At 38.9% G+C, this 26,754-nt stretch overlaps 1 protein-coding gene across 1 annotated transcript in view; it reads left to right on the plus strand.

The window, feature by feature from the left end:
* The window catches only part of AQP10 (aquaporin 10), a 583,757-nt gene that overhangs the window by 169,767 nt on the left and 387,236 nt on the right, over positions 1 to 26,754 (plus strand). The window contains exon 2 of the mRNA XM_044080642.1: positions 8,281 to 8,407. Within this exon, the coding sequence (XP_043936577.1) occupies positions 8,281 to 8,407 (127 nt within the window). The remainder of the gene's footprint in view (positions 1 to 8,280; positions 8,408 to 26,754) is intronic.

Raw genomic sequence — 26,754 nt, forward strand, 5'->3', positions numbered from 1 at the left:
TGGTCTGCTACAAGCATAGTTACTTACAGGTAATAGATTAAATGGTAGAATGCCAATATACAATTATTTGCTGGATCCTAAAAATCAAAATCACTGTCAGGAGAGACTGAAACAGATTCAGTCAAGACAGAACTTCTGCTTTAATAACCATGCTAGGTTCCTTTCTGAAATGAAGGATAGGGGTTAGTGAGAATTCAGCAGTATTCCAGCGTGAAACAACCAGAAACAGTTGTTATATAAAGAAATGTAAACAGTCATGGTTGTTTTGTTGTTTGTACTACAAAGAGCAAAAAGTGCTGAAGGTAAACAGAAGACATCTGTTCAAGATGGATATGTCTCAGAATGTGTAAAACAATACACTTTGCCTGTGATACGTCATGAAATATATGATGACATGTCCAGTGAAATATCTAAGGCAGTGTCCTTAGGGAATCTTCTAAGACTAGATTTTCTGCATTGTGTTGAAAGAATCACTTGAAGATAACATCCTGGGTATGTCTTAAACTACTCAGACTATCACTTTCACCCTCAAAGTTTTCAGTATTTGGAAGATTACATGAAAAAAAACAATTAAAAATATACTGATAGTTCCTTAACTGAATTGTTAAAAATGAAATTCAAATAAATGAAATGCTAAACTGAAATGCAAATGATTGAAATAAGTAAAGCATGTTGCTAATAATGTAATAAAATGACAAAGATCACCAATGGCTCTGGTAAATCTGCTTCACATCCAGGACCCCTGTATACGACAAAAAGTGAAAAATGTAATAGAGACAATATATATATTAATATGCAGTGGTTGATACTAATGTTTGATGCAGTTCCTGCTTTAAGTAATGTGTAAAATTAGTGCTTTCATTTCTACCTCAAGAAAATATTTCTTCACAGTTTAAACCTATTGTAGAAATGAAAGCGCTAATTTTATGTGTTTTGATTAAATGAAGTGTGTTTTCCATGGATAAACGGATTCAGAACATTGCATTTTACAGTTTTTGTACACCACTGGAGTATTTACATTTCCTGCCTTTTGATCTGGTTTTCTTCAGTTTGTGGCTTTCTGGCCTACTGGTGGTTTGTAATGTGTATGATTGATAGTATTAGAATGCTTCTTAAATGCCATGCTCTCTGAATGAAATGCATATGTGTGTCCTTATATATATATGTGTATACATATATATATATATATATATATATATATATATATATATATATATATATATATATAGGGAACCAAGGCTTTTTGCAAAAGTGTATTTCATTAAAACATAACTTGAACATACCTCACTGAATTTGCATTTCATTTGCATTTCACTGACTCAGTAATTTTAAGCACATTATACCACTTTGCTAGTAATTCTACTGGAGGTATACTCCTTTGTACCTCACATGCTGAGGTTTGTGTTTGCCTGCATTTATATCTTAAACATTACAACTCCAAAGCTTCACATCCTTGGGAAAGAGGGATGTTGGCAGTATCATCTTATGGGTAAGAAAGGCAGGTTAGACATACATTACAGAGGAAAATAAGCACACGTGAAGGCATTCAGTCTAGTTAAAAACTGATGAGGGGAACAACCCTCACTTCCTCCTTTATTATAAAGCACATGTTCATGTGACCTTTCTTGACCTCTCCACACCAACGATGTCAGTGTAAGAGCACACATACGATCATTCACTCTTTTATTATTGTTAGCCAATACCCCCACTTGCTGTTACGCTGTATACAAATACATTTTAAGTACATATAGTTGGATAACTTTTCCTTCACATTCCAAATACGTAATACATGAACCTTTCAATCTTCGATTTCGTAGCAGGTTTAGTAAAAATATCTGCAACCATGTCCGTTGTTGGGCAATATTCAATGCTTATTTTGTCATCATTAAGTGCTGACCTGACAAAATGATACTTAATGTCAACATGTTTACATCTCTTTTGGCTTACTGGATTCTTCGACAAAGCGATTGCTCCTTGATTGTCCTCAAATATTGTTACTGGCACATACTTGCACTCTCCATCCATTCCACTTAACAGCTGCACAAGGTACAAACTCTCCTGTGTTGTTGCTGCTAGTGCCATGTACTCTGCCTCACATATAGATAACGCTACCGTTTCTTGCTTCTTTGATTTCCACAAAATAATAGGCCCATCTCTATTGAGGTTAAAGCAATAACCTGTTGTACTATGTCTACATTTTGATCTGTTGCCCAATCTGCATCACTGTATGCTATAAGCTGAAGTTTCCCTTCACTTTTTTTGTAAATCAGCTCTCTGTTCAATGCACCTTTTAAGTATCTTAACACGTTTGGCTAGTTTTAAATGAGATTCACTCGGTTGTGACAAATATTGTGAAAGTTTACTTACAATCCAACTAAGATCAGGTCATGTCATAACATATATCAAACTACCCACAAGCTCACAATATTTTCTTGGATCTGTAGATTCACTGTCACATTCAAAGTTTGTTTTTTGTTTGGAAGGGGTACTTCTTACTTTACAATTAAACATACCAAATTTCTCAAGAATTTTCGTGATGTACCTCTTTTGGTTCATCTTTACTTCACCACTATTATGGGTAAAGTCAATGCCCAGAAAGTGTCTTAACTTTCCCAGATCTTTCATTTTAAATTTAGCTTTGAGCATTTCCTTTACATCGTTTAGTGATTCATTGTCACTAGCTGCTATAATGAGGTCATCAACCCATATAATTAAGACTGTTTTCTCATTTTTAGCTTGTATATTGTATACACAGTGGTCTGCGGAGTTTTGGATAAAACTATTTTCACAAAGATAATCGTGCAACATTTTGTTCCAGTTACAGCCTGATTGTTTCAATCTGTACAATGACTTATTCATTTTACAAACCAATTTTTCATCATTTGATTTCTTTTCAAAACCTTCAGGTTGCTCCCTATACACCTCACAGTCAATAGGAGCATGTAAATAGGCCGTTTGTACATCCATCTTGTGCAATTCTAAATCATACTGAGCTGCCATCTGCATTAGGCTTCGTACAGATGTCATGCTCACAGTTGGTGCAAATGTTTCATTGTAATCTATATCAGCAACTTGACTGTAGCCTTTAGCTACATATCTAGCTTTGTAAGTCTCAGCATTATCTGCATTGTCTTTTACAGTGAAAACCCATCTACCCCTCCCACTGCATGTTTATCTTCCGGTAGTGTGGAGTGTGTAAATGTGTTGTTTTCCTTTAAAGACAAGTTCCTCCTTCATGGCTTTGACCCACTTTTCAGAGTTAGATGAAGTTGTGGCTAGTTTAAAGCTCTGCGGTGTGTTGCATATTAAGCGGTAACAATAGTCATCATTAACTGTCACATAATCGTCATTTTTAACTTTACACTCATAGTCCTTCAAGTATGCAGGTAGTTTTCTCTCTCTTTTAAAGTAATGTGTATCCTGCCTTTCCTCTTCTTGCCTTATTTTTATGTCTCCTTCATTCATTATAGATTCAGTGTGATTCACTTGTATTTTTTTTTGTGATTTGACTAACAGCTTTTGATTCTGACTTAACATTCACACTTCATTTGGTACTAAAATCTTAATCCATCACTTCTGGGTCTGTCTGAATCTGGCATTCAGCTACATTCTTAGTAAAGAACTTGACTAACCTGTGTCTAAAAACCCTTCCTGTGTCAGGATAATAGACCAGATATGATGGGCTGTTTTTATCATATCCGACAAAAATCCCCTTATCGCATCTTGGGTCTAACTTCTTTTTATCTTGTCTGTATGCATAACACACTGATCCAAATTCTCTCATCCTTGAAAGATCAGGTTTCTTCCCTGTTAGCATGAAGAATGGGGTCTGCCCCACATGCCTGTTATAACATCTGTTGTGAATAAAAGCAGCAGTCATTACTGCATATGTCCACACCTCTTTAGGTAAGTCACTCTCTATCAACATACACCTTGCCATTTTGAACAGTTTTCTCCAGTTTCTCTCTGCTGTCCCATTCTGATGGGGTGAGTAAGGTGCGGAGGTTTCGTGCCTTATAACATTTTTACTCAGTAGTGACTGAAAATCTTTCAACATGAACTCAGTGCCATTATCTGATCTGATACACTTTACTTCCCATAAGGGGCTGAATCTGCAATAAACTTTTCAGTCGCCTTGACTGTATCACTCTTGGCTTTCAGAAAGTAGACAAATATTACACCCGAGTAGTCTTCAGTAAATGCTAAAGTGTACTTAAAGCCATCTTTTGCTACTGGCTCAACTGGGTCTGCCAAATTAGTATGGACTAGTTCAAACACAACTTTTGCTCTTGCATCTGGTTCTCTGGTTCTGCTCTGTACAAATTTCCCTTGCATACAGGTTTCACAATCTAGGTTAGGTCTCTCAACTTTACCTTTAATTTTCATTCCTTTTACCACTTTTTCTAATTTTGACACATATTTTATGCCATGCTTGAATGTTATAACAGCTCTGAGATGCATCATAATGTATCTCACTATCGTTTTCTTCATCATATGTGTCTAAATAATAGAGTCTATTACACTCAATTATGTCAAACCTGGTGCCATTTTTATAGATGAGCTGGTCTCAGCCTTGTCGTTTTTCCTTAACAGAAAAAATGCTTTGTGGATACGTCAGGATATACAGTGACCGAGTCATCATCACCTTTACTTTGCCCCCCTCTGTGTTTAGCAGCCATACCTCTGCATTACCTCTCTTCTGTGTGGCCCCACAGGTTCTCGTCCCATCAGCTAATTCCACAATGTGTTCCTCCGGTTGGAAAGTTGCATTAAAGTATTTAAACTTTTTCAGGTCGTTAATTATGTGTGACATGGCGCTGGTGTCCACCATTAACCCTTTCTGTTTTAATTCACAAATTTGATGCTCATTTATTCTGAAGACAAATGTGTTAATATCCATGTCAGTTGCTTGTTTCACATTGTGTTTCTTCTTTCATCTACAGTTACTGTCCCTGTGGCTAGAGTTTTTACACAAACTACACCACTGTCTCTGGCCTTTATATTCTCTCCGGCATTCTTGTGCCTTGTGTCCCTTTTGGCCACAGCTATAGCATGTAATCTCTGCTTTTACTCTTTCCCCAAGGCCACTTGCTTTCATTACATTATCATTACTTACGTTGGCATTAAATTTATCGGTATGTTCATAGCTTCTCAACCTTGTTTTGAACTCACCAAAGCTCAACTTATCATCATCTTGCGTGATGTGGACAGCAAATGGTTTAAAAGTTTCAGGCAACCCATTCAGAATCTTTGCAATTAGTAATCCATCACTGAGCTTCTTCCCAGCATTTCTAAGTGCCATAATGGCTGGCCGTGTCAGCCCTAATAATATAGTCTGCGACACTTTCACTGGTGGCCTTCTGGAGGCTTGTTAATTCGTAGTATAGGCTAATTACCCGTGGCTTCCCTTTCCCGGCATAATGGTCTCTCAGGATCTGAAGTGCTTCTCTGCCGTCTTCTGCGGCTTCTCTCATGACAAGGGACAAACTTTTGTCGTCAAAGAACTGTATTAGTTCTGCATATGCCTCCTCATTTTTCTCAGCATCATTGTCGCCTTCCTCCTCATTCTCGTCGTCCTCTGCATCCTGCTGCACATTTCGCAAAATAGTGTCTTTCAGCCCTAGCAAGAGCAGGTTTCCCAGAAACTTTGTCTCCCACAACTCGTAATTCTTTTCATCTCTGTCGAAACATAGTCTATGCCATCGGTTTCCTACTTCCCTCCTGGGCCCATAACCTGTTGGCAGTATCATCTTAAGGGTAAGAAAGTCGGGTTAGGCATACATTACAGAGGAAAATAAACACATATGAAGGCAATCAATCTGGTTACAAACGGAAGAGGGGAACAACCCTCACTTCCTCCTTTATTATAAAGCACATGGTCATGTGACCTCTCTTGACCTCCCCACACCAACGACGTCAGTGTAAGAGCACACATACGATCATTCACTCTCTTTTATTATTGTCAGCCAACAAGGGACAACTATTGGGAAGACATTTTTCTTATTTCCACAAACTACCTTGCGGTTAGAGTATTTTAATTTACAGTGGTGTGTGGTGAGATTCCTCACAAGAATATGCCTCCCTGCAAAACTAATGACTGGAATTAGTCTTTAATTGTGTTTAATGGTTAATTGAAATGCATATTCACTGAGCTATGTTCAATAAGGTAAGCTTTGATAACACCTCCATCTGTGAAATGTCATTAATTCCTACCATCTACTTCAAACTTAGGGTGCATTTTTCTGCTGATGAGAATGTGGAATGTTGCATATGTATATGTGTCTGTAAATATTTGGTGCCTTCAGCCTTATTCAGAATGCTATATACATATAATGTGGTCTTATTTCCTGTACATCATTGCTTAGTCTGAAATTAAAGCATATGGAGCTTGCATCACTACATTTTGTGGCTCGTCTCTTTATTTCATGTTTGCAAATAGTAAATGTTGCACACTTGACTTTATCAAGGCCTTTTCTTTGACACACTTATATGATTCCAAGGAAAACTGCGAGGAATATGGTAGGAGTTAGAATGAGGAAATGGACAGCAGCAAGACTGAAGGGTAGGCAGAATGACCTGTGGTCAGAGGGATAATGCCAGGAAAAAGAGAAGTAGTGGACTACTGTAGTGGTCTATCCTAGGTCCTGTAGACTTCAGTTTGTTTGTGGATAAAAGATTCAGTGTCTTTGTTGATGGCATAAAGATAGATGCAACAGTGGAAGAAGGGTAAGAGTCTGAGGAAGCACTTAGAAAGGTTAATCAAGCAGTTTGAAACATGGCAGCTGAGACTAATTTCAAACAAATATAAATTATTGCAGTTGGGCCCATAACAAGTTTAATGTGAAATATCAGCTGGGAGATTGGAAGTGATGCTTTCAGAGCAAGAAAAGAATATGAAGGTGTTTATTACACCTGGACTGGGCTGTCATGAACAGAGAGAGGGAACAAGCTGTTGCACTGGCAAACAAAATACTTTCACTAATCCTATGGTGGACACAGACTCCAGAAGCAAAAACAGTAATGTTTGCGCTCTACTAACCTCAGGCCATACCTTAAGTAATCTGTGCTTTTCCTGGAGACCATCAAAGGAGAGAGGGATATCAGGCTGCTGAAGAGAACTAGAAGAAAGCCACGAAAATGACGCGTAGGATGGAGTCACAAAATATAGACTACAGAGGCTGGAGGTGATGAAGAGGGCATGATATGGATGTTCAAGGTCACATCAGGGGACATACAGGGATCATCATGATTAGGAAATAAAATAGAAGAAGCACAGGTTGTTGATTGTGGAGACCAACTGCTCTGTAAATCTGCAAAACTATTTTTTTCACATTGAGGGTGCTGCATCCACTGAATGCTCTACTTGAATGGGTATTGGAGGGGGACTCAACTGAGGCATTCTAAAGTATGCAGGATTGTTGGAGAAAGGCTGAGACAGAAAGAATGAAGAAATAAAGGGGAGGTACAGTGTTAAATATACTTAAAGTGCAGACTGTAGAGGATTGTTGTCTTTTTATATCATGACATAAAATTAATCTATTGAAAAGCAGTATAAAGGCTGGACCTATTAACACTGATTTCCCAGGGAAAAAAAATCGCTGGGCCATTGTTGGGACATTGCAGTTTCCTCCACTGTGGTGCGATCTCGGAGTTTGTATATTTAAGTGGGGGGGGGGTGTTGAGTGAAGCTCCCCAGTTTATGTTATGTTTGGATTTGGGGTTTTTTTTGTTTTTTTTGGAGCAGCGATTTCTTTGCCCTGGGAAAAAAAATCGTTGTTCCGTACATTCAACTTTCTGTGCTTTCAGGTATTTTGTGTCAATTTAAGAGCGTTTGCTCTTTTCAAACTTCGACTTTGTGATATAGACCTGATTTAGTATGCTGTAAGTCACAGATCCTCTGTGTAAGATATACTTTATTATATAAGATTGCACTTTGATTGGTACTATGCAGGAACAGAAGACGATGTCCAGATTTGGTAGGTATACAGTGTGTGTGTGTGTGTGTGTGTGTGTGTGTGTGTGTGTGTGTGTGTGTGTGTGTGTGTGTGTGTGTGTGTGTCTGTGTATGTATATAGATAGAGATATATATGTATATATATATATATATATATATATATATATATATATGTATATATATATATATATATATATATATATATAGAGAGTTATCTCAGTTCATTTGTTGTTTGTTATACATTTTATCCATAACTGACTGACTGTACATGATGACTGCTGTGAAAGAAGCAAAGTATCATCAGATAGCTTTTGTTTTCCTTAAAGTTCTTTGTTCAGAGTTCAGGAGCTCAGCTGAAGACATCCTATGGTGAAAAGGGGAATTACCTGAGCCAGACTATTGGAGCAGCACTTGGAATTACATTTTCTGTTTACATTGCTCATGGGATCTCAGGTAAAGAATTAAAAAGTCTTTCTTTTGCATGCCAAAAAAAAAAAAAAAACATTTATTATCTGGAAAAGTTTTTATGTCATTACAGACACTAGAAGTAAATAGCATGAATGAAAATGTTTTATAGTTTCTGAGAAATGTGTTTCAAATTTCATGCCATATACCTTTTCATTTGTTTGTATTTTAAAATAAAAGGCATTAAGGAAGAGCTAGTCTATTTTCAATCTATTGAAATATGCCATTTTCTTGTAAGGCTCACCCATTGTATTAGTGGATAACCCTCACACCAAAGGAGCTCTTCAGATGTTCAACATATAGATCACTGTTGCAGTAGTCAAAGCTATTTGGGTCCTGACCCTTATCCCTGACCAGCTTTCAAAGTTTAAGGGTACCTTCCACGCACTCTAATTGTCAGGAGCTCCATATAAAGACAGAGTGTGAATATCCTTAGACCTTTTTTGCCATAGAAGAGCCCTACATTGGTAAACTCTGTGGAATTGTTGGTCCACTACCGATCTTTCAAGGCAAGGCAGATAAGTCCCCTTTTGGGAAAAGCTAAATCTGTTCTTCTGAGGAAAATATATGTTTTCCTGACTGAAAATTTATGTTTTGCCAGGTCATTAATTGTTTTTAAGACTGTTAATGCATTTCTAAAGGAATTTATGTGTAAATGCTTATATGTACTTTTTGTGTAAAAACATATATTTTTGACAGAATCTTTCTTTGGATGTTATGTATTTGGGACAGGATACTGTGCTTGTGGGGGGCTGTCACTGGTTTTCATACCTCAGTACTACTTGCTCTCTACCTTACCTTTTATTATTTCATTCAGACTTCTCTGTGGGATTTTAAGTTCTCATTCTCAGCTTACCCATGGAGCAATCACTACTCACTCTGGATTTACTTTCCTCTGTCCTCGTGAAGAAGAAGAAAGTTGTTAAGGAATCTCTGGGTATCACCAGCTCCTATTTTATTTCAGCTACTTGTGGGTGACTCTGCTGTGGTTGCTTGTTGTTCCCCAGACCTCTCATCTCTTTCTCACAGCCCTTTTTCTGTTGCACCTACAGCCACCAATGACCTGGGGATAGCTATGTCCTCTATAGCTGAAGGAATGCCCTTGAGGAGCAAAGAAGAACCACTCTTGTCTATTTCAGGAAAGGGGAAAGTGAAGGTTCTTTGCTCAGCCAGAATGGGATACCCAAATCTGGGACTATCATGCCCATTGAGGGTTGGTCATTTGTCAGAGTTTCACAGGAAAAGCAAACATAATGAGACAACCTTCCAGTCTCCTGTGTCCATCTCTATGGACAGGGAAGATTAACTGATATTTGCTAAGGAGCTCATTAGTGCTTTTCCTAGACCTTTACTACTTCGGGCAAGAAAAGGAAAATACTTTACTCTCTGACTCTGATATTGAGTCAGAATAGCAGGATTTGCAGGGGGGGGGTGGTTATACCTCTGGAATTTCTTTTCAATCTGAACTTTGTGATTATGAGAAACGTATGGTTTCAAATTTCCCTTATGAAAATTTATGTATTTTTTTCTGTGACTTTATCTAAAACGAAAGTTTTTTTTTTACTGAGAGTAGAATGAAATTTCTTTGGCACAGAAAATATATCATGATTTGTTACAATTTGGATATGCCTGAATCTGCAGCTATTCCCCCTAGTTTGCCTGCTTTAGAAAACATTTTTTCACAGCTTCTAGTTTTCCAAAAAGTCAACATCCTGCCCATGGAAAGTGTGCTAGGTTATACAGGGTACCTCAGACTCATTAAGTATTTGTTTTCTAACTCCATAACAGATCCAGCAGTAATTTCCCTGTCTAAAATTGCTTCTGATAAACACTTTTGCTAACCCTATTCCCTCTGACAGGGATTGGGAAAGCTTTTGACAAGTTAGGGAAGAAAATGTATCCTTCTGCTACTTTAAATTTCAGGATTTTAAACTGTCAAGCTCATATGTTAAAGTATTTACCTTCATATTTTGAGAATTTAATGGATAGCCTTCTTTCTTCTGAGGTAAAAAATCATTGAATGCCTCTTTAACATCTGCATCTCATGTTACTAACCATGTTTTAAAGTTTAGCTATGATGTTGCTGATTCTGCCTCCAGAGTTGCTGCTACTGAATCTGTAATGAGAAGATTGGCTTGGTTTCATACTCAAAACCTTCCTGAAGGTATTAAAACTGAATTTTAAACTCTCCATTTGACGTAGTAGCTCATTTTGTCCTTTCTACATTTGACACGGTTAAGAAGTGTGTTGAAAGGGGAAAGCTGATTCAGGGGATTGCTCAGATATTTAAACATTCCAGTTTTAAAGTAAATAAAAAAATTCTCTTCTGCCTCAGGTTCATAGGTGTACACTAGGCCAATGACCACTGGGGCCTTTATAAGCCTAGCCATGCATCTCAAATGTATCTCATGCATTATTGTGCCTTATAGGGTATTTAAGGGGTGTATGCTAGTTAGGGCATGAATTAATGGCTGCCTCTGTCCATCAGATACATAGGTGTCACACCAGAGGGGATTTTCCGATTTCCAATATACTGGTTCAGGTTGCACCTGAATAGGGTTGGGGAATGACTCTGCATTTCATGGATGGGAAGTTTATTCCAGAGAATGGGGATTCTCTGAGATACAGTAAGTACCTGCTGTCCAACATGTCCTATTTAAGCTGCAGGCAAAGTTTAAATCCTTAGATCTAGTAATTCTAGTGCTGCTTGTTTTGCAGATATACAAAAACTCCATCAGGGTGGGATTCAAGGAAATGCTGTATGCCAGACATAAATTGCCTCTCAGCAGTTTGTAGGAAACAAAGTATAGAGAGCGGGCTTTGAGACTCAGGGCATTGTGTTTACGCCTTTGTATTCATTTTGTGAGGAACCTCTGTGAATGTTCCAACTGTTGCAAGTGCCTGGTCAGGTTCTTACAGAAAAGAGTATTATACTCAATGATGGGTCTGATGATAGCTGAGTACAGTGGCTTGATAACTTCTCTGAACCTAGATGCCATGGCCTTGCTTATAAATTGAGCAACAGATATGATTTTTTTACAAATTTAGACACACGCTGGTTGAAAGCCAGGTTACTATTTAGATGAGTCCCCAAATCCTTGACTTCTGTGTCTACTTTTAGGAGTGTTTTATCAATGAGGTAGTTTCCCAGGGTGGCTGACTTCCCAGAAGGTTCTGTTATGCATTTCTTGGCACTGAGTTTTAAGCTGTAGCTTTGGCACCAGTCATTTGTCTGTGTTAGATCTTCCTGTAAGATGTTAGTATCTTGAGCAATTTCTATGATTGTTTGTAGCTTGCAGTCATCTGCAAACTTGGTAAGCCAACAGCCCTTGATATTGGCCTTAACTTTTGAAAAATAGATGGCAAAAGAAGCATGAACCAAGCATAGAGCAATGGTGATTTCACTGGTGACTGGCCTCTTTGTGGAGGTGGTCTCTCCTGTCCTAACTTCCTGGGATGGTATTTCCTTGAGGGGCAGCTGGAGGTGAGGGGGGGTGTGGTAAAGTTGGAGACGAAGCTGTCAGCAAGAAGATCTGCTATATCTCACAGTTCCATGAACATTCCTCCATTTACCATCAGGTCAGCAGACTGTTGTGTGCTGCCTTTGAGGTTTCAACATAGCTATAGAAGGCCTTATGGTTGTCCTTGGCCTGGGACTCTGTCTTTACCTCAAAATTTGCTTTATTGGACTTAATTAATCCTCTTAACTGTTTATTTAGTTTGATAGGGACTTTTTATATTTTTTGGTGATACACTTTCTTAGTTTTAGCTATGACATTTTCTTTGGTTGTACAACCTGTTTAATTCTGGATTCCACCCAGGTGGTTTGTTTTTTAGTTAGTTTTAGGCTTACTTTTGGTAGGAACAGCAGCCTCTATGCAGTCATTGACAGAGTTGTGCAAAGCGTCTGTGAATAATTCTGCATAAGTTGCTGTGTTATCTGGGTTTGGAGGAGCTTGAAATGTTGACAGATTTTAACTTTAAAAATGTAGTTTTCCTTGGAATAGTTTCTAACTGTTATAGGCTTTGTTGGGGTTGCAGAATTGATTTTTATTTTAAAGGAGACTGCTTTGTGTTCTGACCTTACCAGAGAGGACATGACACTGGCGGCAGTGCAGCATTCTTCCTTATTTGTGTATCCTCTAAGTGGTTCAGGGTGTTTGTGTTTACAAAGTCTAGGAATCTCTGCACCTGCAAATTTGGGGTCATATTGGATTCCCAATTTATAGGGGTAGTTAAAGTCCCCCATGAGCATGGTATTTGGTTTAATGGTGATTGTCTCCAGTAGGTCTAAGCATGATTTATTTGTTTCACGGGACATAGAGATGACATATACCTTGCTAGGATATGGTATGGGACTTTGTCTATGGTAATTTGGATGTGGAGGAACTCTAGTCCCTCATTCTGTTTAACCAACCTAGAGGTATGGTTGTTACTGATGTAGTTTGAGACACCACCTTTAGTCCCTGTCTGTGCATTTGCTGGTCTTAAAGTCTGGAAGGCACTGAAGCTTTGTACTGCCGGGTTACTCTGCAGTTTTAAACCTTGTCTCAACTGGTCAGAAATTCACTTTCTCCAAGGTGAGGAGAGCTTGCTAGGAGTGGAGTTTCTTGTTTAGACTCCTGGCATTGAGCAGTAACACATTTAGATTTCCTTGGGTAGATTTTGCTATATTGGAAGGTTTGCCAATCTGGCATTGCCTAAAAAAAAGGCTGTACAGGGAGGACAATATTTTACCATTATTTGAAAGCCTAGAGGGGGCTAGTGCAGACCATCTTTGGCAAAGCAATGTGCTTTCTTAACCACATCCTGCCATGCTTACAAATATTTTATCCACCCAGAGTGGTACCAATATCTAAGCCAATTATTAAAATCAATCATTTATAATGTGGTATCATCCTTGGTGAATTTAGAATGCTGCTCAGTGCTAGGCATGTACCAGCCTGGAACATGTAGACTGAAAGCTCCAGAATGTCTCTTCATATCTTGTAGGGAGGTATATCTCAGGTCATTTACACCTACATGGACTATGACTGAATTGTACTGGTACCTGTGGTGCAATGACTTGAGTGCATGTGTAACTTGGAGGATCCTGGCCCCCTAATAGGCAACTCACCATCATTCCCTCCTTGTTCAGCTTGGTGAGTGGGGCATCAGTATGTTATACAATGGAGCCCCCTATAGATAGAGTCCTGGGTAGTGTATTTGCTTGCCTTATTGGCTTGGTCATTGAGGCTCCACTGGGTGTGGCTGTAGGTGCAGAGTTAGGTGTTGTTTCTGTCGAGTGCTTTTGGGTTTACTGAGCATAATTTTTGCAGGTGGAATGTCTAGGAGGTCTTTGGGGTATGGGAAGATTGTATTTAAGTACTTCAGCATATGGACATCAGTGTGTGGCATGTGTACTATGTGTGGTGGGTGTTGCATGTGGTGTGTGTGTTTCTGACAACCAGATTGTTATTATGAGTGTTTATATGTAAGAGATTTGCCCCAGAGACCTTGTGCATTTACATCTCTTGCATGTGCTTGTTTCTGGCTGAGCAGAAATTGGGAAAGTGCCTACCCATTATGTTAGGTCCTTTATTGGGTAAGCTACAAAGGTGTGGTGCTATAAGGGGTGAATAGCAGGTTTTCTAAGGGTGTTTTGGAAGTTAAAGACTAGACTTGGCTATATAATACTAAATTGAAGGGGCAGTGCTCCTCAACACACAAACCAGCTGCTGTAGTTGCTCTACACTCACTGAGTTACTGCTACAGTTTCAGAGGTAGTTTTATAGGGGAAAATGTGGTTTCCAGATACCTGTGTCTATATAGGGCTCTACTAACCACCGCTGCATTATGGACAGTGAAGTCAAATGCTTCAAATTTATACAGGTACTTAAAACATTGAAAACATAGAATACTGGCTTCTAACTCCTCTGGCCAATAAAACAACTATACTTATAGTTTACTTATGTGATTCCCAACTCAGCTAGACTAGGCTACCACCTACTGCCATTAAATGGACTATCTCAGTCCTCTTAAAGGAAAAACACAAAAACGATTGCTTTTCCTAAGAGTGTAATGATATTACAATTAACCCAAATAAATTACCTGGACATGGCAATTTCAAGTTTTAGGGACCGTTAAAATAATTTAAAGTTTAAAATCAACCAGTAAAGTAAAAATTAAGCAGTAGTACTCAAAAAACATCAACTAAAATGCAAAATAATTAAAATACATTTTCTTATCTAAGAAGGATGGAGCAGGCTTAAGCTTCTGTTTTCAGTAAGCAATCTTAGCAGCAAGGAGATGTTAAACAGTTTAGCAGTGTTAAGAAGGCACCAAAAAGAAAGGAAAAGCCTCTAAAATCAAGGACAGTCCTCCCTGTTAGCATAACTATTTACCTGTTCAGGCTTCCCCCTTCCCACCCTAGCAATCTCCCCATATCTCTGAGGCTTCATCTTCCCTTGTGGTACCAGATACTATTTTGCATCAGATGTTTGCTCAGGGAGTAATAGAATCAGGATCACTTGACAGATGGGCAAAGGATTTTATTCAAGGATTTATCTGGTGCCAAAGCAGGAAGGATAATGAAGGAGGCTTGTGCTGGACTCTATCTTTTTATCAAGATTCCAAAGTTCAAAATGTTATCCTGTCAGTCTCTTTTTATCTTTGGCCCCTCCTTTGCTTTCACGGTAAAACTTGATTTAAAGGATGCCTATTATCACACTGCCCTTGTTGAACAATTCAGGCTTTTTTTAAGATTTGCTGTGTCTGGTTTACATTATCCATTTTCTGTCTTACCCTTTAGACTCTCCACTGCACCAAGGGTGTTCAGAAAGTGTCTGGCTCTAGGTATTGCTTATTACATTCTTCAGGGCATTCATCTTTCCATATTTGGATGATTGTCTTATTTTTGCAGACTTTGTTTGAGCTGTCAAAGCATCTTTAGCAACTGTTCATAATCTTCTACTCAACCTGGATTTTCAAATCACTTTCAGAAATCTTCTGTCATCCCTTCTTTCAGGATTGTATTACTGGGATGTCTGTTAGATTCAGTTCTCAGAAGAGCCTTTCTTCCTCCAGACAAAGTAAAAATTTTTCAATAGTTCTTTCTGAGCATCTCCAATCAGAGCCTGCTATCTCCAAGGAAGTTTCTCAGCATTTTGGAGTGTATGGCATTTTTTTTTCCATGCACCTTTATTGACTTATCACATGTGACATAGGCAAATTTACGTTCATATAAAAGTAATCCAACTATATTAACATAACAAACATTATACTTCACATATATTATATGACATAAGCAACATTACATAAATTATTCGGTTCCTGCCTTATTTTTTTTAAACAAGAAATGTCTTTAGTAAACTATCACTTATTACATAGGCAAGCATACATTTACATAAATGAAAACAAACCACACCAACACAGTCCTATTGCAATCATTTTATATCACAAACCATACTGACACACTCCCAGTTGCAAACATTATTCAGCACTTATAATCTACCCAATCTTTCTCACTCGAACGTCACAGAGGTCATTTAAGTCCTGCTACATTTTAAAATTTTAAACCACATTCCTCCCTTGTATGTATTGTTCCCACAGTTCCCATGTTTTCCGATGTAGTTTGCTCCTACCCTTTTCTAAAGATCTCCGTTCCAGTTCCAATTACTTTACTGAAGTAATCAAACTGTATTAACAAATTAACATTAACAAACATTATACTTCACATATATTGCTATATATCATATAACCTAAGCAGCATTACATAAATTATTCAATTCTTGCCCCTTTTTTTAAACACAAAACATCTTTATTAAACCATCACTTACAATATAAGCAATCATACATTTATATAAATGAAAATGAACCACAGCGTCACAATCCTAGTTGCAAACATTTTACATCACAAGCCATACTCACACACTCCTAGTTGCAAACATTATGCATCACTTATAATCTACCCAATCATTTTCAGTCAAACATTACAATGCTCGTTTAAGTCCTGCCTTCTTTTAAACCTCATTCCTCCCCTGTGTGTATTGCTCCCGCAGTTCTCATTTTTCCTATGTAGTTTGCTCTTGTTGTTTTCTAAAGATCTCACTTCCACTCATTTTATCTCTGTTACTATTTTCACTACTTCTAATATAGTTGGTTTAGATTTTAGCTGCCTCTGGTTCTTGATCATTTGTGTGAGTTACTATAGTCTGGCCTAGCGTACGTTTCCATCAAGGTGCATTTGTCAGCCAGTTCTGCTTGTCTGCCCTTTGATCCCCCTTCTAACCATATTCAGGTTAAACAGTTTTTGAAAGGGATGTTCCATATCTGTCCGCCTAGGAAACAGGTATCTTCTCCTTGGGATCTAAACCTTGTTATTGAAAAGCTTACTGTTTTTTTCCATTTGAATGAATTGTTGTTCTTAACAGAGAAGACTGTTACTCATTGCATAGACTTCTGCAAGGAGTGTATCTGAGTTACTGTCACGGTGAGTCAACTCTACCTTATTTTTCACAAGGATAGGATTTCTTTGAGAACTAATCTTTCTTTTTTTAAACATATATATTTAAGATATATGCAAACATACATAAACACAAAAGAAAAGAAACCACATTTACATTTTTTCTATTTACATACAACACATACCTTTTCTTTCCTTGCAACTATCTTTAGTCCAACATTACATAAATTGCTGAATTCCTGACTCCCATTTACGTCCATATAATGTGCTCCTTCCCTTTTCTAAAAATTCCTCTTCCAGTTGTTTTATAATATTCAATACTTTAAATACAGTTAGTTTAGACTTTTATTTCCATTTTCTAGTAATTGCTTTTTTGGCATTCAACATAACTAAACTTAATACGGCCTTATTATGGTTTAGGCAATTCAGATCCTGTGTCCTAGTTCAAAAGAATAATTTCCTTTGTTACAGCCATTTGCTCACCCAATATTTCTGATGTAGGAAAAACATGTTTCCAGTTACCTCTTTCTTCTCTATCACATCTCCAGCATTTGACAACTACCTGAGGAAAAGTTCTTTGAAGTCTGCTTGGGGTATAAAAATACTTATGCAAACATGTCCTGGCAATATCCTAAACCTCCTGGACTTTGTTGCATACTTGGGAGCCATAGATCTGTCCTCACATGGTTCTTATGTAAATTGCATTTCCAGACTCTCTTCTCAGTTTTTTCTAACCTCCTCTGATTAATTCTTATAGTTTTCATGCAATATTTTAGATGCACTACTAATTATCCATTTTTAACAACAGTTTCTGTTGTACATTCAGCTAAAACCTCTACAAGAGCAGATCTTCGACTTAAGATTCCCCTATCCCTTTCTGTTTGCCTATACTCTGATACCAGTCCCTTGTAGGGAAGGCTGTCTCTACCCTACAGTCCAAATTTATTTTTGGCCTCTGTTACCATTCCCTCTCTAGTTATTTGCTCCCAATATCTTGGTTCCTTTGTCAGTCTTCTGCAGTAAATTCCAGTCCCCTCTTGCTTATTTTCTGTATCCCTACTTGCAGTCATCCCTATTGGCAAAATCTTCTTTCTCCATTCTCATGTTAGCTTAGTTCGTAGTATACATTCTGCTTCTTTATGAATATAACATTTGTGTGGTTGTTATTATTATCCTGAAGAATCATCCACAATCCAACTTTCTATTTCAACTCCCTACCCCCTGCTTCATCATCATCCCTTTCCATTTTGAATTATAACCTTATGCTTGTGTTATGTATATGAACATTAACTATGTAGCTATAAAATGTCCTTTCAAATCAGGTAAGAGAACTAATCTTTCATTTATGCCTAAAGTGGTCTCTGAGTTTACTTAAAAGATAGACTAATGTTCCTGTTTTCTTCCCTCCCCTGAACCGAAGAACAAGGGAGAAAAGATTGTTTACACTCTGAATGTCCACAGACACATCAGATGCTACCTAGGCAAAACTCAGGCCTTCAGGAAAGCTGATCAGCTGTTTGTCTGCTATGAAGGCAAGAGAAAAGAACGCCCAGTGTCTGAGTAGACTATTTCCACATGGTTATCTCATTCTCTTGCCTTTTGTTATACCATAGAAAATCACTTCCAGGCAGGCTTAGCGCCTATTCCACAAGAGCACTGGCTTCTTTGATGGCTTTCTGGAAAGTGATGGACTCTAGATGTATTTAACAGGCAGAAACGTGGTCCTCTGTACATATTTTTAAAAAATGCTACTAATTGGATTCCTTTTCCAGGTCCAGACAAGGCTTTGCTAGACCATTCACCAGTGGCTCCCAGAGTCTTAATTTCAGTCAGAAGAGCATCCAATATTTGTAGATCTGACCACATTCCAACAGGACTTTAAGAAGCACCACCTTTTAAAGCTTCCCAAAACATTTCCCAACTTGAGAAATTTTGAATTTGCTGAAAATCTAAAGGCTGGACATTAAGTATAGAGTTTTACTCAAAGTCAACATTTCACAAGTTACTGACTTTGTAGTTAAATTATTCTCCCTGCGGTCCTTTTAGTCCAGTCATTAGTGTTGCTAATTCACAGTGATTGGTTGTCTGTTTTACTTTCCAGTGGGAGTTCCTTCTGTGTGCAACCTGCAGTGTCTGCATAGGTTTTCATTTCCACATTGCAAATGATGCACAGCAGGTGACCTGCTGAAATTCCGCAGTACGCGCATATATGTCTGCAGTGTGTATTATGTTGTATGTGTTTCCCATGATGGATTCCTGACCAGTTCTGACTTCTTTCCTTGTGTCATCACTGCATGCCAAGATGGACTTTAGCTTTCCTTAGCTCTGAACTGGATAAACAGGCAATAAAAATAAATGTTGGAATTTGTACTTTATCACTTCTACTGAGCTGAATAGTTGTGACTTCATCTACCTTTAATTCTACATGTATTAAACACTTCCATGCTGGAAGCAGTAATGTCAGGTGAGGGGCCTTCAGCATGGCTCTTTTGACTATATTGGAGTTTCTCATATTTCATTGTGTTAATCTTTTAACTTACTGCCGTAGCACATCTGTATAATGTAGCAGGCTGATGTTTTTAAGGAAGAAAGTTAATGTTAAGAGTTGCAAACAAAAATGCTATGCCCATGAACAAGCATACAATACTGCTTAAAATAAAAAAGACCCTCACCATGGTGTGGTACTGTAGTCTCCAGATGGGATTTGTTTATAAAGGACTTGTACACAGAACTAAAACTGTGCATTGCTGAGGCTAGGATATTCAATGGGTATTTGCATATCTGAGGAACAGGGAAGATTTCACCTAGATCAGAAGGTTAGGAAGGTTGTGATCAGCAAAGATAGGAAATGAAGAATAATGAATAGAAAACTGGGATATGCTAGGAGAACTTTGACCCCTCCCCACTTACTCAAATGTCTTTAACTGTAAGGTTAAAGGCCATCTCCAATGAGAAGAGAAGACAGGCATTCTCACTCAAATATGTCACACTCCATAGGAAGTCTTGCAAGTGTTCAGTGATTACTGTGAGGATCTGTACTTTCAGAAAGCTCTTGAGATGGACCAGGAGGGTCAGATAAGTGAGTATTAATATCATTTTTAAGTAATGATCAGAAAAGCTTGATTATGTGCCTGATGGCAGAGGTGATCATAGTATCAGAGGTGTAGCTGGTTCAACTATTGCCCTGTGCGCTGATCCCACATCCTACCCTCTCAGTTTTAAACTGAACAGCAAAAATGTAAATAAATAAGTAAATAAATAAATAAAATAAAATACAATAAAATAAAAAGCTTTGGCTCACTACAGTCTATGCCCCACCCCACCTCTTCAAATGAAGACAAAAAAAAGTCTTAGGCTATTACTATAGGAAATCAATTGGCTTCCTACCAGAATGCAGCCAGTCACGCATCACCAAATCCACCTGCCTCCCCAGCTCTTCAAATGAACAGCAAAAAAATGTCTTCATATATTACTGTAGGAAGCCAAAACAGCCAATCCACAACCCCCAACTCTTCAAGTGAAGAGCAAAAAAAAAAAAAAAAAATTGCTGAAATGAAGTGAGTTTCTGTACTGGCATTTTGGTACAGAAAAATAAAAGCTAACATCTCCATCATGCCCCCCCAGTGCTTTGCACCTGCAGCATTTGCCCCTTCACCCCACTCTTGTTAGAGTACTGTAAAGGTTGCTAAGTAGCACTTAATGGAATAAGTGTCCAGACAGTGAACGATTATCAGTGGAAATATACATGATTCTAAAAGAACAGTTTATCCTCTGCTTTGTGGAATTGCCTAGCATTATATTTACAAAGTGGGTTATACACATTAATTGAAAAAGGGCTAATATTTCTGCAATTCGTAAGCCAAATAAAGATCATGTTGTCCCCATATCATATAAACCTGGTCTGGGTTTTAAACTCTGATTATAATTTTTGAGTATGCTATCTAACAGCATTGGTGCTTTTTATTGGATTAGCAAATACTGATCAAAGGCCGCGGTGGTGCAGCATTTAGCACTGTTGCCTCACAGTAAGAGGTTCTCCAGTTCGATTCTCGGCTGGAGTGCCTTCTGTGTGGCGTCTGCATGTCCTCCCACAGTCAAGTGATATTTAAAGACATGCAGGTAGGTGCATGAGTGAATGGGTGTTCCTTCTTTGAAGGCTGGGCGTTGGGCTGGCAACTCAGCATCGTAAAAATCCACTGCTAATCATTAGTGGACCGGAATTCCACTGTGGCGACCCCTAACTGGGAAAAGCCGAAAGATACAAATACTGATCAAACTGGCAAATATCCTTAAATCACTTCTTTTGGTAGAGAATGATGTACTAGAATATAGAACACTGATGATGATTGGGCTTGATGCCAAAAGAACTTTGTGCGGATTGTATTGCTTACGGCATTAGGCAAATCTACGTTTCCATTTCAGTTTGTTGGACTGCTGCAGAAACTGTACATTGGAGCACTTGTAAGAACTGCGATTGGTGAGATCAGTTTTCTGGGGGATGAATTTCTGACTAACTTCACAGGGATACCTATTTTCTCCTACATTACTTGCCCTGTGTAAAGACCCATTAGGACTTCATTAACAGGCTTTGGGCTGGGCAGGATATATGATAATAGGGAAAGAGTAGCTGTGTGCTATTGATTTATATATCAGCCCTTGTAAATGACTGGTAAGAAATATTAAAACATATAATTAAATGTGGGAATATATCAGGATATAAAATTAATGGAAACAAAACAAAAGAAAACAAAAGCTATCCGGATAAATGTGGGTCATAATGAGAATAGAAGGAAAAATTTACTTACCTTTTTTGGGAGGGGAGGTGAATACATGAAGTATTTGGAGATTTGGGTAGGAAGACTGGTATTATCTATAATACAAAAGCCCATATAAATGTATCCAACAAGTGTAAAATGTATTTGCAGCACTAGGTGTCATTGGACATGGACTTTTCTCAAAGAATGGAAGCTTTGCAAATAATGTCCCTTCAATGTTCTACATATATCACAGTTTATATTACTATAATTACAATAGAAAACTGTGTGCTGAAATCAAGAGGCTTATTTAATCAGGAGATGCTTGGGTGTGTCTGGTGCCAGATTAGGAAAGATATAACTTAGATGTAAAGCAAAAAAAATGTTATTTTGAATACTTTGTAAGAACTATAGCTCCACTTAGAAAGATTTGCTCAGAGGTGAGGTGGAGGAGATAGTTGTCTTTTTTAGAAGACTGAAAGTTGATATACAGATGAGACCATGAAATCCTTTGATACTAGATGAGTTACTTCAGAAATATTGAGAAAACAAGGAACATTCCACCATAGTATAACAAACGTAAAACTTTATAGGTTCATAGGTAGGTACTAGGCTATTGGCCCTAGGGCCTATACAAGCCTAGCCAAAAAGGTACCCTGGCTTTCACCACCCAAGAAAATTATTTTCCTGTGCCCCTGTCAAGCAGAGCCACAGAAGTGATCCCCGAGGTGAATTTCCTATTACCCATGCAATCATCAAGATTTTTCTTGAAGAGTGCTAATGAGGAACTCTGTTTGATATAGATAGGTAGTCTGTTCCAGAGTATGAGAAGTCTCTGGGACAGGAATCTATCCCTCCAGCATGTCCTGTTTATTGTGGTGATACGGTTTAAGTCCCTAGAGTGTGTAGCTCGGAGGGATTGGGATTTCTTTATGTGGAGCATGTCCAACAGCTCTGGGTTTGACATAACTTTGTACGTAAGGCAGAAATCGCCTCTGAGTAGGCGATATGCGACAGAGTAAAGCTGGAGTTTTTTGAGACGGTCTGTGTAGGGCATCTGTTTGAGGCCAGTAATCCTCTTTGTGAGGTATTTCTGTGGCCTTTCCAGTTGTTGCAGATGTCTTGTGAGGTACATACCAAAAGGGGCGTTGTACACTATAATGGGTGTAATGAGTGATGAGTAGAGGGGAACAATGACCTCTTTTTTTCTGGATGAGAAACCTTTTGTGATGAGGTGTGCCACATAGAAGGATTTCCTGACCACTGTGGCAATGTGATTATCAAAGGAGAGACTACTGTCCACCTGTGTCCCAAGGTCTCTTATCACACTTTCAGTGTTAAGTAGACTACCGCCTATGTGGTAGTTCATGGGTACAGAGTTTTTACCAAAGGGGATGACAATGCACTTTTTGGCATTGAGCTTGAGGCCATGGCTTTGACACCAGGCATCTGTCTCAGTGAGGCCCTTTTGTAGGATGTCCACATCGTTAAGTGTTTCGATTATGGCTCCTAGTTTGCAGTCATCTGCAAACTTAGTTAGCCAAAGACCTTCTGTGTTAGCTTGTACTTCAGAGAAGTAGATACCAAACAGGAGATGACCCAGAACTGAACCCCGTGGTACTCCACTTGTCACTGGTCTGAAGTCTGATTTGGAGTCTGCTACTTCCACAGTGTGGGTTCTGTCAGGAAGTCAGTTGGCAACCCATCTTGTGACATAGGGATTAATACCTAGTTTAGTGAGTTTATCTATAATTCCAGAGTGGGGGATGGTGTTGAATGCCTTGGTGAGATCTACATAGGCTGTGTGAACCACCTTACCCTCATCTATGGCTTTGGTGACTGCTTCAAAGAAGTCTATCAAGTTTAGGAGACATGATCTGCCTTTTAGAAACCCGAACTGTGTGGGGTCCAGAGTCTGGAGATCTCCAATGTCTTTGTTTATGAGTTCCATGATGATACGTTCCATGACCTTGCAGACCAGGCTCATCAGGCTGAACATGGTACTTAGGTGGGATGCCAGTTTATTCTGTAGTTCGTGTAGAAGGCAGCCTGGGATGTTGTCACCCCATGGATGCTGTGTTCTTGGCTTTGGAGAGTGAGATTTTTAACTGTGCAGCCATGATTACAGGAACTTTGCATTCTTCTGGTATAGAGATGGGCCCTTTAGTGGGAGAGAGGGGGGGTAAAGCTAGCACTGAACCTATCTGCCAGGATATTGGCAATATCAGTTGGTTCTGTATATTTAGTGACATTGTGCTGTAACTCAGAGCAGATCTGAGTGTTGCCATTGCGATTCTTGACATAGCTATAGAATGTTTTGTGGTTGTCTTTAGAATCAGTGGCGATTTTGTTTTCATAACTAGCTTTGGAGGATTTTATGATTTTAATGAATAAAATCCACTTATTCACTCAGAACCAGGACAAGTGCTTTCGGCAATATGCCTTCTTCAGATATGAAGAATCAATATCTCAAATTCTCAATATTTTCCTGTTTTTTCCTGGAACATACTTTGGTAGTGTATACCTGAATTTTTTGGATTACTTCAGAAATAAGTAGAGGCTTATTAAGATGAACCCTATTCAAATTCCAAATGATTGGAAAGGAATACACCAAGACATGATTAGTTAACCAAATACCATCCCTAATCTTCGATGCTGGACATATCTCTCAACTGTACAGATTTTCCCAGAATGTCCAGATTTATGCCTCATATTTTTGGTTTGTTTCTCATAAAATTGTGGTTTTCTGGCAAATTACTGGCAAATCATTGAAGACTGAAATCAGAAGAAAATGGCACACATTTGAGTTTCAGACTTCATATCCTTCAGAAAATTCATGGTAATGCATAACCTGTTATTCTATCCACTTTCTAAGTTTGTAAGAGCAGTATTTTAAAATGTGTCCCTATTTTTAGGCCTTTGTCCCCCCCATTATTTGTGCCTTTGTCCAGATTTCTTGCTGTATCAGGTTGAGAGGTATGATGCTGGAGCATTTAGAGTCAGGCATCATCTCATGGCTGGGATCAGTTCAAAGAAAAATTTTAAATGCGAGAATAGGATAGACTGCCATTCATAAGGTGGCTTGTACAGGCTAGGATCCTGGTACCTGTAAAAGCTCCTTATATTAATATGGCTTAATTTCTAACAGAACTAAGTATTGAGATTATACAGGAAGTGAAAATGGACTGGGAGCAAAATTGTATCTGTATCACTATTGAGTTGCTGGTTTAGGACAAAATAGTTGCATACATATGCCATATATAACTCTTACAATGCCTTAGTGTAGTATTTAGCAGTCGAACTTTCAGATTCTGTCTGCATGGGTGTCATGAAGTTTGTCACTTCTGACTTCAGTAGCATGAAGTTGACTTTGGCAAAGTTTTTTACGGAGGTTTCCTTACTGGGGGGTTGGGGTGGGATGTAGATGTCAAGGGTGATTTGCTTATGGTCAATCCTGACCAATGAGGGGGTGACCACAGGTTTGGAGCATCTATCTCCCATGTTGGTAATGACCAGGTCTAGGATATTGGAGCCCCTCGTGGGACAATGAATTAGTTGATCCAGGGCATTGGAATTTATGAATTCCAAGAACCGTTGGGAAAAGGTGTTGGCACCCGAGTAGTTTTCCCAGTTAATGTCAGGGTAGTTGAAATCACCCAGTATTAGGGTGTTTGGTTGTATCTTAATAGTTTCCAGTATGTTTAGAAAGGTGTAGTGAGACTCTTGGGGCATGGTGGGGGATCTGTAGCAAGCTACAATTTGGATTGCAGTCTTATCTAGTGTTAGTTGCACCTGGAGAATTTCAGATGCATTGTGCTAGGCAACTAGCCTGGAGGTGTGAATATCCTTGGTAAATATGGACACTCCTCCACCTTTAGTGTTTCGGTCTTGGTTTTGTGTCCGAAAAGTGTGGTAAGAGTTGTAGCCTGGTATTGCAGGGGTGCTCTCTGGAGCCTTGAACCAGGTCTCAGTTACTTCACAGATATCAATGTTTTTCATTTTTAGGAGTGCCTCAAGAGAGTGTATTTTGAGGTTTAGACTTCTAGCATTGAGTAGCATTACCTTCAGATTTTGCATGCTTGTATCTGTTACGGTGGTGGTGTTGTCCTTTGAACCTTGCCTAAAAAAGGCACTATAGGGATGGCAAGAGCTTTAGCCAGTAACCTGAATCCCAGGGGTGACAGGTGAAGACCATCTCTCGCAAAGCATATTGGTTTGTCGATCATGTCTTCCCAGGCAGACCTATACTGGAGCCCCTTTGTATGACACCAGAAGCTTAGCCAATTGTTGAAGTCAATCATTTTGTCCTTATACTGTGGTATCATTCTGGGCGAAGGCAGGATGCTACTCAGGGCTAGGGTCACACCTGCCTGGGCCACATGATCCGAGAGCTCTCCATGTCTCTTTTCATGTAGTCCAGGGAGGTATGTCTCAAGTCATTCACTCCAACATGGACAATGACAGAGTCGTATTTGTACTTGTTGTGGAGTAACTTGAATGCATGCGTTATGTGGCGGATACTGGCAGCCGACAGGCAGCTGACTGTAATTTTCTCCTTGTTCAGCCTGGTGAGTGGGACATCAGTGTGCCTGACTATAGAGTCACCTATGACTAAAGTGATGGGTACATTGTCTTGCCTTAGGGGCTGTTGTTGGGTAGCACACTGGTGTTGTGAGCTATGTGTCACTTTGGTTGTGACTGGTGTTTGTTTGCATTTCAGCTTCAGAGGTCCTTGTTGCTTGGGCAGGTTAATGTTAAGGGCCTCTGCATATGTGGGTTTAGTGTTGCTATGTGTGGGTGTTGATGGTGTGGGTTTTGAAGGGCTATGAGTTGCTTGAGGTGTAGTGCAGGTGTTAACCTTCTCCTCTTCACTGTCTAGCACAGTCTTGGCCGGAGAGAGCTTTGCTTCCAGTTTGGCTATGTAAGTGCATCTCTCGCAGGTTGTAGTGTTGGGTAGTAGGAGGAGAGGGTTGTCTGTGTACATGAGGCAGTTACCACATTGCCCCAGTATGCCCAGATTCACCAGGTGGACAGGAGAAATCACCGGAAGCTGACATGCCAGTTTACGTGCTGTTTTCCCTTACCTTTGCAAGGTACTTTGCAATTATAGGCTGTTTAATGCCTACGATTAATTTCTC

This window comes from Protopterus annectens, chromosome 8.part0, assembly GCF_019279795.1.
Source record: "Protopterus annectens isolate FY-2018-M chromosome 8.part0, PAN1.0, whole genome shotgun sequence".
NCBI classification, from domain to species: domain Eukaryota; kingdom Metazoa; phylum Chordata; order Ceratodontiformes; family Protopteridae; genus Protopterus; species Protopterus annectens.